The sequence below is a fragment of the Helobdella robusta genome, assembly GCF_000326865.2.
Source record: "Helobdella robusta unplaced genomic scaffold HELROscaffold_13, whole genome shotgun sequence".
NCBI lineage: Eukaryota > Metazoa > Annelida > Clitellata > Rhynchobdellida > Glossiphoniidae > Helobdella > Helobdella robusta.
In genome coordinates this window covers 2609454-2629304 of record NW_008703718.1, presented here as the reverse complement: position 1 = coordinate 2629304, position 19851 = coordinate 2609454, and the positions used below count along the sequence as shown (strand labels likewise).

At 32.1% G+C, this 19851-nt stretch overlaps 2 protein-coding genes across 2 annotated transcripts in view; both read right to left on the bottom strand.

The window, feature by feature from the left end:
• The window catches only part of HELRODRAFT_168416 (hypothetical protein), a gene marked incomplete at both ends in the record, with an annotated part of 16029 nt that extends 1704 nt beyond the window's left edge, over window positions 1-14325 (bottom strand). The window contains 25 exons of the mRNA XM_009014278.1: window positions 93-1787; window positions 1889-3963; window positions 4188-4467; window positions 4582-4869; window positions 5108-5341; window positions 5565-5747; window positions 5871-6036; window positions 6119-6232; window positions 6393-6555; window positions 6835-6933; window positions 7097-7245; window positions 7391-7447; window positions 7597-7677; window positions 7869-8026; window positions 8180-8350; window positions 8848-8966; window positions 9064-9676; window positions 9885-9937; window positions 10427-10511; window positions 11245-11362; window positions 11471-12248; window positions 12405-12623; window positions 12675-13247; window positions 13415-13495; window positions 14253-14325. Coding sequence (XP_009012526.1) covers window positions 93-1787; window positions 1889-3963; window positions 4188-4467; window positions 4582-4869; window positions 5108-5341; window positions 5565-5747; window positions 5871-6036; window positions 6119-6232; window positions 6393-6555; window positions 6835-6933; window positions 7097-7245; window positions 7391-7447; window positions 7597-7677; window positions 7869-8026; window positions 8180-8350; window positions 8848-8966; window positions 9064-9676; window positions 9885-9937; window positions 10427-10511; window positions 11245-11362; window positions 11471-12248; window positions 12405-12623; window positions 12675-13247; window positions 13415-13495; window positions 14253-14325 — 8625 coding nt within the window. The remainder of the gene's footprint in view (window positions 1-92; window positions 1788-1888; window positions 3964-4187; window positions 4468-4581; window positions 4870-5107; window positions 5342-5564; window positions 5748-5870; window positions 6037-6118; window positions 6233-6392; window positions 6556-6834; window positions 6934-7096; window positions 7246-7390; window positions 7448-7596; window positions 7678-7868; window positions 8027-8179; window positions 8351-8847; window positions 8967-9063; window positions 9677-9884; window positions 9938-10426; window positions 10512-11244; window positions 11363-11470; window positions 12249-12404; window positions 12624-12674; window positions 13248-13414; window positions 13496-14252) is intronic.
• A 2336-nt stretch (window positions 14326-16661) lies between these two features.
• On the bottom strand, window positions 16662-18413 carry HELRODRAFT_73864 (hypothetical protein; the record flags this gene model as incomplete). The annotated part of the gene is made up of 1 exon (XM_009014277.1): window positions 16662-18413. A coding segment is annotated over one exon (1752 nt), but the record flags the coding sequence as incomplete, so codon positions are not given.
• Window positions 18414-19851: the final 1438 nt, after the last annotated feature.

Genomic DNA, 19851 nt, shown 5'->3' with positions numbered 1-19851 from the left:
TTCTTCATGCTGTTAGTAGTTATCGTTGACGTAGCTGTTGTAGTTGTTGCTGTTATAATTGTTGTGGATATCGTAGATGTTGTCTGCGCAACTAGAGTAGCAACAGTAAGAGATGTTGGTAGATTATTTATGGATGTGTTGTTGTTTTGAGATGGTTGGAATAGCAAAAACTGCTTTGGAAATTGTTGAGCTTGTTGCTGCTGTTGTCCAGATGATAACAATCTGTCCTGCTGCAGCTGCTGCTGATTTAATAGCTGAATATTTTGTAATGCTTTGTTAGACAACTGATTAATGTTTACAATCTTCAACTGCTGTTGGCTTTGTTGTTCCTGGTTGTGAGGATCAACATTTGCTAGAAGTAGGTTTACATTCTGTAACTGCTGGGCGCCTGATTGTAATATAATTTTCTGCTGTTGCAGTCGCTGTGGAAGATGTTTTTGATGTGGAAGAGAGTCAGATGAAATGTTGAAAAACATCTTTTGTGGCTGTTGCAACTGTTGTTGTTGTTGCTGATGAGATAGGGAATCGGAAGAAACGTTGAAAAACACTTTTTGAGGTTGTTGCAGTTGCTGTAGCTGTTGATCAGATGAAATGTTTAAGAAAAACTTTTGAGGTTGTTGCAGTAATTGTTGCTGTTGTAGTTGTTGATCAGATGAGATGTTGAGAAATATTTTTTGAGAATGTTGTTGATCTGATGAAATGTTAAAAAACACCTTTTGGGGTTGCTGCTGTTGCTGCAGTTGTTGTTGTGGTTGTGAAAGAGAATCAGATGAGATATTCAAGAGCATCTTTTGAGACTGCTGTTGTTTTTGAACAAGTTGAGCAGCAGGACTAACATCATTGAGAGCAGATAATGTATTATTGACCGATGACGAAGGTGATGGCGACGACGATGCAGTTGATGGCAATGTAAGAGTTGTTTTGTTGTTGGATGCGAGCAAGCTGACCAAAGCATTGAGTGTTTCTTGCGAATTTGTTGAAACTCGACCTTGACTCGTAACAGTCTTTGGGCCTGTCAGCTGCGGCATGTTGTTGCCAAATTTGTGTTTGAACATATTGGCAGCAGGAGAGGTTTGATAGTGGGAGTTTGGTGAGTTGTTGGTAGTGTTATTCCCACTAGTTGAGTTGACGTTATTTGTAACATTAAACGTGTTGTTAATGTTAATGTTATTATCAAAAGCAATCAGATTATTAATATGTATAGTGGCAGATCCAATGTTAAAGTTGGGTGTCTTTTGATGATCCTGCTGCTTATGTTGCTGCTGTTGATCATTTGATTGTTGTTCATTGGGCTGTTGTTTTCGTTGTTGTTGAAATTGAGGCTTGGGTTTGCTTAGTACATCAACAGTGTTAATGTAAGTTTGAGCTGGCTGGCTTAATAATGCACTTTCAGAAATCATCAAGGCAAAGGAGACAGGTGTTGGCTGCTTGGTCAGCTTATTCGATTCCTGAGGTCTGAGAGCTACCATTATTGGAGCAACTTGCTGCTGCTGCTGTTGTTGAGGCTGTTGTAGTTGCAGCTGTTGTTGCTGTGGTTGTTGTTGTTGTTGCTGTTGGCTTTGTTGAGGCAACTTCACAATGTGTATTTGTGACTTGTTATTTTGCAGCTGCAGTTGTTGTTGCTGTCCAATTATTGCAACTTGCTGAAGAGGAACTTGTGGTGTGCTTGCATCAGTTAGTGATGTTGTTTCTGGTGATGATAAAGAGGGCATTAGTGCTGATGAGACTGATGATGAAGATGCTACCTTTAAATTTTGCTGCTGTAGTTGTTGCAATGCCAACTGCTTCTAAAATTTGAATCAAAGTTTAAAATGAATTTGTTGCTAACTGAAAGAAAATTATTTTGATTAGCAAATATCATCATCTAAATTTAAACAAAATAATTTACCTGTTTTATGAAACTAGCCATCTTTATTGGATCACTTTTGACCATCTTGAGAAAACGTTGATACTTTTGAGAAGGATTTGTGCTTAAAAGTTTCTGAAGATTCGTCAATAAACCACCTGCTTTTGGGATTGAGGTTGTTGGCAGATATTCAGAAACCATTGCACCTGCTGATGTTGTTGTTGATTGTGACTGCAGAGTTGAAACTGAAAAATTAGTCATTTCTGACGAAGCTTGCTGTTGTGGTGACTGTTTGATTGACTTTTCAAGTTTATTAGTTGCTAGTTGTTGTACTTGATTAGGAATGACATTTGAGCTGACAAATTTTATTATTTGTTGTGAATTTTTTTGATTCATCTGCTTTTGCAGCACACATTGTTTCACTGATTCATGCAGCTCATACACCTGTTGCTGCTGCTGTGGTTGCTGAGGTTGATTTTGAAGAAGCTGTTGAACAGGCGTGATCAACAAATTGTCTGTTTTACAAAGTTCATCCCTAGAAAATTGTTGAGAAATTTGTAAAACTTGTTGAGCTTTAAAAAGTTGTTGCTGGTGGTGATCAGCTGCTTGTGATTTTTGCTGTTGGAGAAACTGAAGACTTTGTTGTTCAATCAGATGTTGCATTTGTGAACATGTTGAGTCTGATTGTTGAGAAAGTAAAACATTGGAATTTGTCGGCAGAATTGTTTGCAAGAAAACTTTTGGCTGACCTGTTGCCTCATCATCTATGAGTTTAATCCCATTAACGTTGATTAAATTATTTTTTGGTGTATTAACATTATTATAATTTAATAAATCGATATAACTGTTGTTAACATTGACAACGTCATTATTATTATTACAACTATTGTTATTAGCGCAATTACTGTTACTAATAATGCTGAGTTTTTTGTTGTTGATGTCATTTGCAAGAGCAATTGATGAATTATCTAATTGCTGATTGAATGCGTTTGTAAGGATCTTGTAACCATCACCTGTGTTTATGAGTAACAAACTGTTGCTGAGGTTTCCAACGTTCAGAAGGTTGTTATTGTTGCTGCTATCAATATTGCTATTCGAGCTATTGTTGTTGTTAGTAATATAGGTAAAATTGTTATTAATACTGTTATTAATAAGATTATTATTATTATTATTAATATTATTATTATCCTCGGAATAACTAATGTGGCTAATGTTGTTAATGTTATCATTGTTAACATTAAGAGAAGAGTCATTAAATTGATTCGCAGCATTTATGTACTTAAGTCTTTCATTCAGACTGTTGTCATTGTTGTTGCTGATGCCATTGTTCAGTGGAGATGACAGTAATGCTGACAGCATATTTTGACTGCTGCTATAATTCTGATGAAATGTTGTCGACATGACATCATCGTCATTTTTATTAGCCAATAACGTGGTTAGCAGTGAGTTAGAGTTACTATTATTAACCTGTAAGTGACCTGCTGATGAGTTTGAGATAGGCGAGGCAACCAACTGCGATAACAGAGATGATGTAGTTGATATGCACTGAAAACCTCTTTTCAGGTTGGAAGTTGATGGCTTGGTGGTTGAAAGATTTGTGAGTGATGAGTGCAATGATATGATGACAGGTTGAGATGATCTAGAAGTGAACGTTACAGTTGTTGATGATGATGATGTTGTTGGCAAAGCTGATGTTGACGACAGTGGAGCTGATATTGAATTAGACTGAACCATCATCTTTTGATTATATATGATTTCATTGTCGTTTGTATTCAAAGAAGACAACTTCAGTGATTGCCCACAAAGCAATCCCAACTTACTTCTGTCCTGACCATTTTGAACATATTGATCATATCTCTCTTCATCAACATCCATTTTGTTGTTTTCACTTTCCATATAACCGTTACTCTCATTAGCATTATCAACATTAGAATCATTTTCTGTCCCACTTTGAGTCAGTGCAGCCATTCTTCTTCTCATCATCTGAGCCTGAACACTCTTCTGCAACTGAAGTTTTTGTTTAATGGGAGCACAAAGGGGTACAAGGCATTTGTTCTCCTGGCAATGTTTTGCATGGTAGCAGCACAGAGCAATCAACTGTCTACATATGGAACAACCTGAATTTTTATTAATACGTTAATATCAGTTGGTTATAAATTAAAAGGAAAAATGATAATTACTTCAAAAAAAATATTGAGATAAAACAGCAAAATATAATTAAACACGAGGAAACAATTTTAAGTCTGAAGCCACATAAACCAAATAATAAACTCCAGACTATTGAGCAAACAAACAGATGAAGCATATATACGTGTACATCGAAATGCCTAACGATAACGACCTCTATTATTCTTCCTTTTGCATATCTTCATATGATTCATGATTCGCTTCATTTTGTAGCAGCTGTTGAGTCGACAGTTAGCATCACGACACTGACAAGCATGGACCAGAGCAGTTATGCACCTATCAATTGCCACCTTGCGAACATCTCGAGGACCTTCCTGGTCTGTTGATGATGTCGAGTTTGACAACTGGTTCTCATTGAGATCGAAACCACCCAACTTTTCCATTTTGTGGTGATGTCCTTCTTGTTGGTAGCAGGGTACACAAAGGTCAAAATCCTACGGCAGAAATAGGTTATGTATTACGTAACGTTACTACTAAACAAAAATGCTTAATAAATAAAAAAAGAGGAGGAGCGTTGAAGAGACTAAATGAATAAAAGTCAAACTAACGTTGCAAACTTCACAATGGTAATGTGTTTCGACGGCAGCCTTGCAGATGTTGCAGGTATAAACGAAGTTATCCTTGCCTTGGGTGTGCAACTCATACAACATGGCCATAGTTGAGTACTTGGCTCGCCTCAATGACGAAAACTCGTAATGCTTCTCCCTGGCCAGTGCCAGGAAGGAATCTCGACCATCCATCAAATCATTGAGTACCAACTGATCCGGATCCTTGATTGGATGCAAGCTGTTCACTGTCACCTTGTCTGGATCTTGCAGTGTTACAACGAAGAAGCCCTGATTGCATTGTGATAATAAGAAAACATTTGGCTACATTTATGACAATGTACTGTTGAAATACAATGGTAAAATAGTGACCAACATCAACCTAAATCAAAAAACCAATCATACATTTTAATAACAATTTGTAATACTAATTTGAATTAACATGAAGCTACATTTAATTTACTTCAACTCAAACGTTCATATAATGAAAAATGAAAAGCTAGAAGAAATAAACTGTAACTAGACAGACCTCTTTCAGTTTCTCAATAGCAATGAGTAATCGAGCAGTTAAGCTGCAGACTGTAGTCAATTGTGAGTCCTTCTTGCCACCTTTACGCTGTGGCCCGTGTTTGTGCTTCGTCTGTTTCCTCTTCAACGCTGCTCCACCAGTGCCGTGTAAATTGCCATTACTATTGTTGCTGCCTTTGTTGCTCAATGATGAAGATGATGGTCCTTTTTGTCCTTTCCTTCTTAGGCCGTGTTCCTGAAATTAATTTTATTTAAATATTTGATATTATTCATCTATAAAACAAATAAGATGTGAAGACTCATTTCTAAATGTACTTTCAAGTTAAAGAACGTGTAAAACATTACAGAAACTAAAATATTTATTAACAATTTGCAATCAAAATTTAAATCAATGCTGAAAAAAATTAGAAAATTAAATAAATTTAAATATAAACCAAAGATAAGTTAAATAAGCTAACATCATTAGTGTCATCATCAGCCATGTCATCTTCATCTGCCTCCTCCAATGCCTTCCTCTTCTTCTCTTCCTCATCCAGTTCTTTGATACATTCCTCCAAAACATTGGGCCAGTAGTCACCTTCAAAGTAAGGTATTTCCGTCACACTTTGTAAATTTTTCTCTATCACATCCTTCAAGAGATCCTGTTGAAGTTTAAAAAATAATATTTATCAAATTAAATCTGCTGTCTTTTTCAAGTATTTTAGAATTAAATAACACGAAGTATATAAGCAATAACACCAAGGCATTAAAAAAAAGGAACAAACCTTGTAATCATGTATGACTTGATCATTGACAGCCTTGTTCAACATCTTCTTGTACCACTCCTGCAGTCGTTTTGGTTTCGGAATTTTCATGTCAGGTGGATGGCAGTTGAATATGTAATCATCCCCATCGCTCGGAGGGCACGCCCATATATGCGCGTACATGTAACTGACAACAAAAATAGTTGAATATTTTAACTTTTCAATGAAAACTAATAATACTACCAAAAATTATATTAAAATAAACAAACCCAAGATTTTTAGCATAATCCAAGTACCCTATAAGCAATTCATGATAGACAGATGTTCTTAGATGCTTTGGTCTGAAGAAGTTGACACTGTCCATGTATGCTAAGTAAACACGTCTGCAATTTATAACCATGGGATAACATTATTGAATATAATATCTGGGTAGCCATAATTTCAAGACACTAACTTATCAGAAAAACTAAAAAATTCGTAATTCTTGAAAAAATAATTACAAAAAATGAATCAAAAAATAGAATTTGGGACAGCAAGTAATACCGAGAATTGGGCTGAACAGATGAGGCATATTCTTGGACGTGCATGCCAAAGAAGCAGACATCCACTCCATCTACATCCATAAAAGCAAATATGGCCTTGGCTATGTAAGGAAAACTCTTCTCCATCTCTTTGCTTTCATCATTGCAAAACTTCCTCCTCATGCCTAGATGTCATGCAGTTGGAAGTAAGATAATTTACGAATAATTTTTTCAATAAATAAAATTTGCAAAGCTACCAAAATTAAATGTGAAGAAATAAAGGTAAAACAGCAAGTATAAAGACGTTGAATAATAAAAAATAACATAAAAGAAGATGCAAATAGATACACAGAAAATTATAATGAACAAGCAGGCATAAAGAAATCAATAAAAAAACTTGCCTGCTTTAACTTCGACAGATTTTTCTGAACTTGCGAGAACTCTAATGACAACATCATTTATACCTGCATCCTTCCTCTTCAGAAATGAGTTCACACGCAACTCCAGATAAGAACCTAACTTCGTTTGTGGAAGTCCTAGAATTTTACAAATATAATATTCTCCTTAATAAATATAATAATAAAAATAGTGATTAGTAAATAAAAATATAATAATCAATAATATAATATAATATAATAATCTATTTTATGACTATAATGATTGTTAGTAAAAATCAAATTAAAATGGAAATATTAAAAAAACGAGAAGTACATAAAAAAAACAGACTTTTAGCGGTAAATTTATTTTCTTTTTTCTTCAAGTTCTGACTTTTTGTGCAAATAGAACAGACGAATCTGTTGCTACTGGAGATCTGATCCATGTGCATGACGCAGATGTTGTGGTGCTTGTTGTTGCAAATACTGCAGGCTACTAACCTAGCAACAGGTAAAACGACAATATGTATAATTAATTAAAATTTATATTGGCAAACTATTTTGTGAAGAATAAATTGTAAGGAATAAATAAATAAATAAATGATTGAATAATCAACTGAAATTATAAAAAAAAACTGCTGCTTACGGTTCGTAATCAAATTCTCCATTTTTCATTTTGAGGAAGAGAGTTTTCAGCAGGCGACTTAGGAGAAGAAATAAAAAAAACATAAAATCATTTTTTCAATTATATTAAAATCTTATTTATTTCCAATGTAATTTATGAGGTATTTGAAATATAATATATGAAAAAAAAACCTAAAAGATGAAAATGATTTTAAATAAGAAACATACGTCGGCGCTTGACTAGCATCTTCATTTAACTCAATATAATCAGTCCTAATGTCATTGAAACATTTCTCACAATAGGAAAACCTAACAAAGGAATTTATTTAAAATTAATTAATTGACGAAATCTCAAATCCATCAACATTATCAAATAAAAAAAAAATAATCAAACAACGAATATTCCAATGAAAAATAAAATCAAAATAACTAAGACGTGATTAATTAATTTTCATTATAATTAATGTACATAAAAAAACCCTATAGCAAAATGTACCTACCTATTTTGGTATGTATAATAGTAAGTGTTGACGGGTATGGTGCACATGTGCTTGCCATAGCAGATAAGGACTATGGGACTGAAGATGTGTTTGTGGCCACAGCAGTAGCCCAATGATTTCATCATGTTGTCAATTTCGTGGTCAAATATTTCAGACAGCTGTTTACAAAGTAATCATCCAATGAAAGTTATGTCTAGCATGAAAATAAATTAACGAATTTAAAATTGATTATGATTTCAATGTTATATATTGAATAAAATGTATATATATAGCAATGCTGAACGAAAGCATGGTAAGTAAAAAGAACAAACCTTAGTGGAGTACTTGTGAACTTTAGTGCCTTTCTTGTTGTAAGTCCATGCATTCTCAAACATCTGCCAGACATCATCAATGAAAACCCACGGATCACTGTAGAAACCCGCATCCAATTTTTTCTTTATAGTTGACAGGTCCATAGGCTTCTTTATGACATCAAAGTAATCCTAAAAAGATTCACATTTTTTTATAGAGTTTTTGTTTCAAAAGTATGAAAGCAAAATTAAGGAATAAAATGTATATATAATATGCAAATTGTTTACTGCAGAACAAAATATGTAAGCTGTAATGCACAATAAACATTGAGCAAACAATAATCAATTCCACCAAATTACAACCATCATCACGAAAACATGCCACCATGTGGAATAGAGCCAACACAAAAACGCGACAACAACATTAATAACCATAACAGTAATAAAAAGGACTAAAAGCAAATCATTATAAGAGAAAGATGAAAAACTAAAGATAGTAGGTAATAAATGAGTTCAATTAACTGATTAATGAGTTAATTACCAATCCTGTCAGTTGACAAATCCGTTATGATAATAAAGCAATTACTTACACACACACACGCGCGCACACACACACACACACACAGACACAACTTTTGTATATGAACAAATGATGCAACAAGAAATATCCAAATATATAATAATCTCACTGGTATGCCCTCTCCAAGTGGGTCAACAGGTTTTCTAAAGGGAAAGGACTCTGGCTCACATCTGTACAACTGTTCCAAAACTGGCATCAGAATACATCTCAATTCTGTACCTGTCAACACTGAACAATGTTAAATAATTACGTTTAATTATTATTAAAAAGGATTTATGGTCACCTTGGAGTTGTACATCAGCATTTAAAATGAGATAATAACAACCTTTTTTAGTGTAATCAAGACCATCCTTCACATCAGTTGGGCTTGTTGACTTCACCAGAGTTCCATTCTTATCTTCATTTTTCAACTTAACTTCAAGTTTGTTATCAATATCATTGCTTTCATTTTTAACAGCACTCAAATCAGCAAACAGTATCGAGCTGTTGTTTTTGTTACCCATCTTAACCAATGCAGACGTATTATGATTAAAATTTTCAGAAGAACTTTCATTGGCTAGGAGGAGTGGCTTGCTGTTGCTGGTTTTATGTATTATTTGACTAGAAATATTATTGTCCTGAGTGTTCATCATGTTTGTTGCATACAATAGTTCAGGTGAATTATCACTGCTGTCTCCTGTAAACTCATTTGGTTGAAGCATGTATGTGCAAGGTGGTCCGCCAAACTCAACATCCATTGAACTTCCATTTGACTCAGCCTGGTGAAACAGTTGACTTGTTGAAGTTGTTGTAGCAGTCATTGTTGCATGTGTCAGATGAGTAGAAACACTTGAAACAGAGTAAGCTAGTGAGGCTAGAGATGGCTTCACAGTAGATGTAACAGATGGAAATGATGATGGCTTGCCAGTAACATCAGAGGGGAATGTACAGGAAACACTCTGCAAATGAATATCAACAGGATTGGTGCGTTAATAAAATTCTAAGCAGATATAAACACAAACGTCTCTCTCTCTCTCAATCCTTGTGTGTGTGTGCGTGTGTGAGCGCGTGTGGTGTACATGAATGAGAGGTATGCAAGTACTGTATAAAAAAAAAACAATTTCACGTCATATCAATAAAAATATAAGGAATAATTAATAAACTAACTAGAAGGCTAGCAGATGAAGAGCTCTTCAAAGTAGCCTCCTCAACATTGTGACCTAGAAGATAAATTAGTAAAACAATAATTCGAAATTTTTAATTCATAAAACTTGAACTTTTTTCTAGAAACTATATGTCATAATATATTGTTATGCAAGGATATTGTATGGCGTACATGTAGGGAACCAATGTTTTGTAATGTAACAATATTTATACTTTTTCAACATTTTTCAAAAAAGTACCTATGTTTTAATATATTTATTTATATATCTTTAACATCTTTCTAAAAATTATTCATCACAGATATTGTATTAAATCACTATAAATCTATGATATTTCAAATTGTTTTCAATAATTCTTTTTCAAAAGTAGATGATTCAGACCAGATCAAGAACAAAACTTTTAAGAGATTATAAGTTTAAGATAATAATAACGTTATAAAAATAATATCTTATTCTAGATAGCAAAAGTATGTCAACTCTGAAATAATTATAAATTAAGACAATACAAATTAGATCTAAATATAAGGATGAACACATGCAGCCTACCATCAGATAATTGTTTAGATCTTTTCTCATCTAAATCTTTCTGTATTTTGCTTGTTTTCACAGCCAATAATTGGAGGTAGTCATTCTGAAAGGAATTGTATTATACATATATATAAATAAATTATTAAATAAATAAATAATTGAATTTAAATTTGAAGTAAACATAATCGTCTATAAATGTATGAGATGTTAGCATCATTAAAGAGATATTGAAACATAAAGTATCAATTTTCTTCCCTGATTGTGATAAATTGTTATGCAAATAAGATCTTCATGCTTAAAAATTCAAACGCTTATGATGATAATTTCTCTATTAAAAGTTAATTTTAAAAAACTTTTGCGAAAATAATAACAGCATTACTTTATATTATAGAAGTTATAAATTTGAAGAGTTTTCCAAAAATTAAACTTTTGAAAAAATATATTTACAATATCATATGACACATGCATTATCAAAAAATATGATGTGCTCGGCTGAATATAGTGGAATAAGAAACAAAATAAATAAAATTGGAGAGGAATTAAAAATGACAGCTTGCTATAGGAAAACCACAGAAAACCCCACTGTAAGACAATCAATCATTCAACATCACCCAATGTTTTCAATCCAATTTAGATACTTATTTTCTTATTAATAATTAATTAATTATTAATTAATATTAATAAATAAATCAGATATTAATTATAAAAAAACAAGTAACAAAAAATAAATAAATATAGTCACATATAAAACAGGCAGATAAACACAAAAGCACACATACAAATAAGCAAGTAAGAAACATACACAACAACAACATGCAGCAACATACACAACATACCATATTTAGAGCAATGTCAAACATGTCACTCTCAACTTTTGTTGCATAGTGCATCAGGCTCAACAATCTTCTGTCCTTCAATGACATTTCGTTACATTGAGGAAAAATGGCTTTTACTCTGAAAACATTCAAACGTTTATTTTTTCACATTTTCCATGACCTCATTTCAATAAATACCTTATTAAATGTTAATAAATTAATTTTGTAAAAACAAAAAAAAACAGACAATTTGTGAATGAGAATACTCCTCAGATTTGAAGTGACATTTTCCCGCCAATCAGCTGATCTAGGAGTATCAGTTTGATTAGGAGCATTTCCATTCATCAGTGGTGTGTTTTTTGATTGACATGATGGTAATGATTCACGTGGCAGTGACTGAACAGATTCCTGTTGTTGACTGTGATCACCAAGTAGTTGTTCATTGCAAAAGTTATTAGTATCTTGTTTCAAATCTTGTTCTTTAGAAACTTGAATAAAGAATTGCTGTTGATGCTGCTCACCAAAAGAATCATTATAATCTTGTTTTGAATCTTGTGCTTTTGTGACTGGAGCAACTGGTTGTGGCTGTTGTTGCTGTAACAACAATTGTTGTTGCTGTTGCATTTCGTGCTGCTTCTGCAGCTGATGGTGTAGTTGTTGCAAGTGATTCAAGACCTGAGTTTTGTTGACAGTAACGGGAGATAGAGATGAAGAAGATTGTTGTGACAATGTTGCAGCAGTGCATACTAACACGTTGGAAGTGTTAGATGTTCTCTCATTTGCTATCAGGCTACCGTAACTTAACGAATTATCAGATGTAATAAAACTAGATGTTGCCGAAGGAAAAGTATGAGTATGCGAGTTGCTGGAGATTATGAAATTGTTTGCGAGTGCAGTGGTAGATGTTGAGGCAGCTGTTGACTTTTTTTCGCATATTAATTTGAGTGGGGAACAAACAGAACAATTCATATTGTTGCATATCTTCCAGTGGTGCAATATCTGCTGACTGGATGCACAATGGGCCGCTGTTTTAGTTGTAATATTTAATTAAACTCAATACAAATTTAAAATTTGAATTTTTCAAACTATTAAGGATACAAATTATGAGATTAGCATGTCGTATAAAAACTTATATTGTGTGGACTAAAACAATTAATGAAAGAATCAGTGAAATTATTTACTTTTACAGAACTTTCCCAATCGGCAATCAACCATATGAACAATGATGTTCTTCATAGTTTTACAGTGAGGTATAGAACAAACATTATGGTCTAGATTCTCTGCTGAGCCTATTGATGAAGTTTCTAGAAAATTGTTGTTACTCTCTTCACGTTTCTTGCACTTATGAGCATGCAACAGTAACACAAGCTGTTGCTGTATCAGTCGTCTTTTAGTCTCATCTGAAATTGATTGTATATTTTGTGATGAGTTGTTTTTATGAAATTGTTGACCTTGTCCTTGCGTGGTTCTACTCCACAGGCCCTGATGAACTAAGGACTCGTTGTTTAAGAGATCTTTATCGTCTTCCTTCACGGTAACTGTGCTGGTTTCGTTTATGAGATTTGAATAGTTGTTGTTGAGTGGTGGTTGGTGCTGAGATTCAGGCAGGATGATAACGTTGGGAGGATAAGCATGAGTAACGTGACTAGTGTTGTTAATGACAATATTGTTACAGGCGTAACTAGCTATGTTAGAGTTGCTATTAAATTCAATATTACTGTTATCAGAGCCAACGCCATTGGTCACTAGTTTGGAGTTAGCTGCTGATGAAACTGTTCTAAAACTTTCTGCAAAAATCCCAGCAGAATTATGTTGTGGTTGAATAAAATTTTGATTCTGCTGATAGTATTCATAAGAATTTGTCACCTGCTTGCCATTTGAAATTGTTAGTGTGCTGGAAGCATTATTATTAGTAGCTGAACTCGTGGCATGAATATTGTATGTAGTGTTGAAGGATGTTAAGCTGTTGTTAGGCATGTAAGAATCCATATAGCTCCCATTTGTATTTCCAAAACTGTCTGAATCTGAAAAATAAAAAAAAAAATATTCATCATCCAACTTAACATAATTACAATATTTGCTCTAGTAATTAAAACAGAAGATAAACAAGAGATCTTTTATTCTGTCTCTAATTAAAGATTACTTTAATTGAAATTACAACAAAGTGTAGATACAAATGAATAAATCATACTGGGAGACTCTGTCACATCACTTAACTCATCAGGAAGTTGGGCATTGAGCTCAGTGGGATTGACAATACTCCAAGCTTGATCTTATTAAATGAAATGAATTTTATAAAATATTAACAAACAAATTCATTAAACACAAACCAATAAGTATGAAAACATTTAAGAATGAGCATGAAAATACTAAATGAACAAATGTTTCATACAAAAATATTGTAGGATAGATATTCATTAAAGGTCATCATCATCCCATCACCACCATCATCATCATCATCATTAGCATATAATAATAAACACAAAATAACATATGATATCTGACATGAATCTTCAACATCTCACAAGCCTGGTGGCATCCACCCCTAACTTCACCATACTTTCAGTCTATACAGATACATAACTAACAGATACATAACTAATGCCATTGGGATTGACAAATAATAATAATTGCATTTTTTTATCCAATTAACTTCATCCCTCTTTAGTTACTTGATTTAATTATTTAAATAATTTTCTTTCATAACACAAAGTACTCTATAAATTTATTTTCCTGCTGAAAAGGCATTTTAAATTGCAATATTTTCTTTGTTTTACAATGTTATTCATGTTATTTTTCTGAAAATTCCTTCATTTCTTACATTATGAATTAGTGTAAAATTAGAAAAAAATATGAAATATTAATAAAATTAAAACATCTCCACAAACACCCGAGCATTCCAAGCAATATATAACAGACATGCAAGTTGGAATGGAAAATCTCTTCAAACACAGTACAATACACAATGGACAGTAAGGTGTTATTTGTTATAATAATTAATTATTGATCATGAGAAAAAATGAAATAACCTGCAGCTGAGGAAGAGGAAAAATTTAATTTAAGACGTTTGATAACTGGAACGTCTGAATCTTGAGAAAGCATCTTTAATAATGCGGATAACTGGTTCAACGAGAAAGAAATCTTTATCTTCTTATTAAGTTTCTCCGTGCATTATACTGCAATTACAAAATTTGACTAAATTGAACCAAAAAATTTTAATTTATCTTTTATCTATTTCTAATTATATATATTTTATATTATAAAAAATATAAATATCTATTTTAAAAAAATATCTATTTTATATTATAAAAAAAAAGAAAATAAGAAAATAACACAAGGCTACATTTGTGTTAAATAATGCAGCATATATTTTGAAAAATTACTACCTCCACCTTAAATACTACAGCATATATTTTTTACTTAGTCAATAATAATTATTGCTGTGGCCTTCCTGGGTGCTTAGTCATAGCCTGAGAAGAGAAAAAATTAATTTACTCTTCACAGCATTTTCAAATTTAAAGACATATATTTCCTAATATTTTTCCAAGTTATATTATTAATCATACATGCGCTCTGAGAATTACAAGTGAGCGATGTCTACCTAGAAATGCAACATTATTCTTAAATACATCAAAATAATTTATTATCTGTTGATTTAATTTTAAATGTCATTTCTTTTCTTTAACAGACGGACCAAAACTTTGTAATTGATGTTTTTTAAGATTTTTTGAGAGTCGACTATCAATATTTCAGCGATATTATATCATTTGCAAAAGTATCGATGTTGATCTATGTTAAAGTTAATAAACATTTTTGCATTCCTATCTAAAGATATGATTAATTTACCATAGACAAACATTTACCGCATCTTTAATAATTTTTTAGCAGTTCAGCAGCGATATTTACCATGAATAGAGAGTTATCCAAATAATACGCTATAATGAAAAAGATCTGAATGAGAATTTATTTTATTTATATTTGTGGCTTATGCCATGGCTTTATTTTTTTATTTCATATTATTATACTTTTAGATCTAGTTTATGCCTAATTCTTGTTTTTGAATTTTAGTTTGTATGCTGAAGTAGAAATCCATTTATTTCATGACTTGATGCACCAAGTACGAAATACTGCAAAAAGTAGCAAGGCTAAGTAAAAGGACTAAAAAATTTTTTTGAAAATTGTCAAATTGAAAAAGAAAAACGAAATGATCATTTTTCTTTGAGATTTTCATCATAGTATGCCGCCGCCATGCAAAAATAAATCAGTGCGGCACAAAATTTTGTACAACCCAACATTTAAGTAAAATTCGATTAAAACAACCAACATATCAAACAATAATAAATGTAAATATCTCGTTCCAAATATAAAAAATCGAGTTTTACAACCCTAAGACGAACTAACCATGAAAAACCAGAATAAAAATGGCGTGCATTATGTTTTTATTTACAACTTTTGTTTGAGGTAAAATGTAGAGATAAAACTTCTGGAAAAGACTGTATGGCCTGCATCACATAGAATAGACAATATTGTATGGTTATCCATGGGTTACACTAAGTCTCATACTTTCGACAATAAATTAAAGTTTTAGCTAACTAATTAGTCATCTGTAAAAATTTTTTAATAAATTATAATTTTATAAACTCTAATTGGAGAACTTTAGCTGGAATCATTTTTATTGGTATGCATCGTACTTGTATAAGAATTGAAGCATAGTGCATGAATATTGACTGAGCAGCACTTGCATCATTTTCAATAATCGCACGCAACCGTCTTCCTTCTTTCAATATGCAGCTTTATCAAACACAGCACCGTTTACATGTTATTCCATAATTATAAAACAACTTATGAACCGCAAAGGACGTACTACCCACATACATTTTACGTGCTCGCGCGAGCACCGCATAACACGCGCATGGCATACGAATCAGAGTTTCGGACAGACTAGGCTAATTCACCAACCAATTTATTATCTATATTGATGATTCTCTGTATAAAAGACTTTCTTACATAGCTTAGTTGGAATACAAAGGAGTCGAAAGCTCCGCGTCCACATTCGGCTTACATTTATAGCCATTGAGGGACAGCAATTCTTTTCGATTAAACAACAGAGAAAAAATACAGTAGGCCCTGCAAAAAATATTCTATAGGCGCAACTAAATGCAATTCATTTTGGATAGACATGTGACCGTTTCTTACGCCAGCTATACCAATTTCTACAACCGTACCTACATGTTACTAAACCCCAGTAACTATTTTCTTATGAGAAACCTACCTCCTATTTAAGAACTTGAGCAAACGCTCGTCTACTGACAAAGATCGACTGAAAGAAACAATGATGATTTACTTTTACAACGTTGAAACATCGTAGCGTTTAATGTATATTTAATAAAAATATTAAGGACAACATTATGTGGACATGAATAATTTGAAAGGTGATATTAACTTGGAGGTAGTCTATAAACACCATTTGAATAAACAAGTTTAAGTTCTTTGAGTTTCAGTTCTAAAATAGCTTTCAGGTCAGAAAGAGAGCATTGTGATCCGGGTCCTTGCATTGCAAACATTTTTAACATCGCGTGTATTCTTTCTAAAGATAGAGATTCCAAATTTGTTAGCATTCCAACAATATATGACCAAATAATTTGTAATTCTTCTTCTTTTTGATCTTTAGAAGAAACTAAAACCGATTCAACTGTATCTTCATCAACTATCATAGTATCTTGTGAGGTACTTTTTAATTCATCAACAACCCTAAAAGTATCAACCCCGTCTTCTTTTAATAACCCCTGACTTTGCCAGAAGGCAATTTTTCTTTGTAAAGCTTGAGTTGGCATTTGCATAATAGAACTTAATTCATCAACAGTATACACTGGTTTAGACTGAAAATGCCAGATAATTGCAGCATGTATTGGAGAAACATTAAACGTTAAAATTTTTCCTTTTAACTCTATCTCCATATTAACCAACCCAAGATGGGGTTTCCAGATTAGAGTCCTATTCCCTTTCAGCAATTCAAACGACTTTTTATAATGCTGCATTGAATTAATTAAACAATCTGGTAATTTAACTTTCTCATCTTTCAATCTTGGAGGCCAAAATTGTGCTGACAGAATCATGCCATTAATAGGAATAACGTCAGAAGCATCAACACTTTGTTTTCTAGATTGAATTATATTACTAATTCTTCTAGAGTCTGAAACATCTTTTAACATGATTTCACACTGATGCAGCTGACTTTCGCCAAACCTTAGTTTTAATAGTTCTAAATGTTTTATTTCTTTTACAGTGTCATAGCTCAACTGCGTTAATATTCTATCAGCTAATAATGAACGATATTCCTCAATGAACAGTTCTTTGCTTCCATAGATGTTAACAAGCATGCTAATTATATCAAAAGATCTGCTAGCTTGGGAGGGTCTAAGAGGTTCTGCTTCGACAGGGTCAGGATTCCAAGTTTCCCAATTAAAAAGACAAGACAACTCATCTTCAGAATCACTGTCAGCTAATAAATAACCCTTATTCAACTCCTCAGAAAGATCATTGTTGCTATCTTCAGTTAAACTAGTGACAATGCAACGTACTGTGTCATCTCTGCCTTTCAGATATTGTTTTACTGGCTCACCTACCATCTCCAGCAAAACTCCACTCTGGTCCAAAATTCTGAGTGCTCTCATGGTGGATATATATGCAGTCAAAATATCTCCTGTGTTAACTCCTGGGTGTAATAAGCGCAGTTTGAGAGCTTGTTTGAGAGAATAAACGAGAATCATTTTCAACTCAGGAACCAATTTCAAACATTCAATCAAATCCATTAACACTGGTAATGAATCAGGATATTCTATAATTATATCAAACAGTTGATCAATTCTCATTTTTCCATAAATATTTGCAGCATAATATTTAAACTTTTTGGCATAATTTGACAAAAATCTAATAGAAGATTCATTTTTCTCTAACGATTTGAAAAGAATTTCATCAGGCCAACTTATAATTAACTTTTCAATCCATTTATAAATATCTTTGATGTAAGATTTGTCATATGAAGATTTACATTGAAGTTCTAGATGGTTGTCAATCTTTTCAAAAATTAATTCTATCATGGGTTCAGTTATTACAAGTTCAATAATTTTGAGATTGTGTAACAATTTGAAAAAATCATTGAACTTCTTTAAAGTAGAATTGCATTGACAACTTGAAACTAATTCAGACCAGCATAAACAGTTTTGAAGACCAAGGTTGACATTTTTTGTGTCTACTAACTCTGCAACAGAGAAAAATTTCTTCAAAAAACATTTTAGAGCAGCTTTGTAATGAACAGTGTTCACAAAAAATATGACTCCTCGTAAATATGAATTAATCAGCACAATGAAAATTTCTTTGAGTTTCCCACAATCCACATTAGTTGAACTATAGAATCCATTAAGCAAATGAAACTTCAACAAGGAACTAAAACAACAAAACAGTTGATCATGAAGATTTTTGAATGATGTAAATAGAGTATCAACAATTAATGTTTCAGGTATTTCAAATTGGAAATTATCCCAAAAAATTTTATAATATTCTATGTTGATCTTTTGTTTCAGTTCATCAACTAAATATTCATGTAGAACATTGAACAAGTCATGTTGCACTAAAACTCTGGTGCATTCCAAGAGATGCGGATGTGGAGAATAATTTTCATTAACTGTGTCATCATCTTGCAAATGAGCAAGAACAGTTTCCCAAGACTCATCCACCATATCATCCATGCTCCTTTCCTTAAATAAAATATAAAAATTTTATTAAGTTATTCATTAAAACATGATATAACTTATAACAGAACATGGCTGCAATATTATTTATGAGAAAATGCATTCCTTTGTATCAAGTAATAGCTGTAACTTTTTAATTGATTTTTAAAGTATTTTTCGATATTTTATGAAGAAAATTTTTATATGAAAAATGTATTATTGAACATATACATTTATATATTTATATTTTATACATATTGATTAGTATTTTTAAATCTTTGTGGGTATATATATAAATATATATACTTATATGTATATATATATATATATATATATATACTTCTACATTATATTTTGTATATATTTGTTAGTGTTCAAGCATAGGAGCATAGTGTTCGAGCAAGGAGACCATATTTTATACAGTATTATAAGAATTCTACCAAATTATTGACATTAATGAATTTAAAATTTGTTTTTGAAACAAACTCGTTTCAAAAGTTGTTTTCAAAATCGAAATAAGGCTTTATCTACAAAATGAATTTTGATAAAAACAGTTTCATTAAATTTTCATGATAAACTTGGATAACTAACATGAATATAACAAGTCATTATATTTCATTTGCATCATGTCTGTTAACTGAAAGTTTATTTAATGCTATTTTGTTTGATCAGATCACGTCTGGCCAGTCTGATAATCATAATGTTATTATATGGGATTACCATATAGGCATATAAATAATGGTTGCATGGTGTTGTATCCCCATTATAAATAATGACAAATAATTAAATAATTACAAAATAATTTTTTTAGCAACCACGGCTAAATTTTTTTTTGCTCAATTTAGTTACTTAATTAAAAATTAAGATATAATGATAAACATTAAAAAAATTTTGGCCA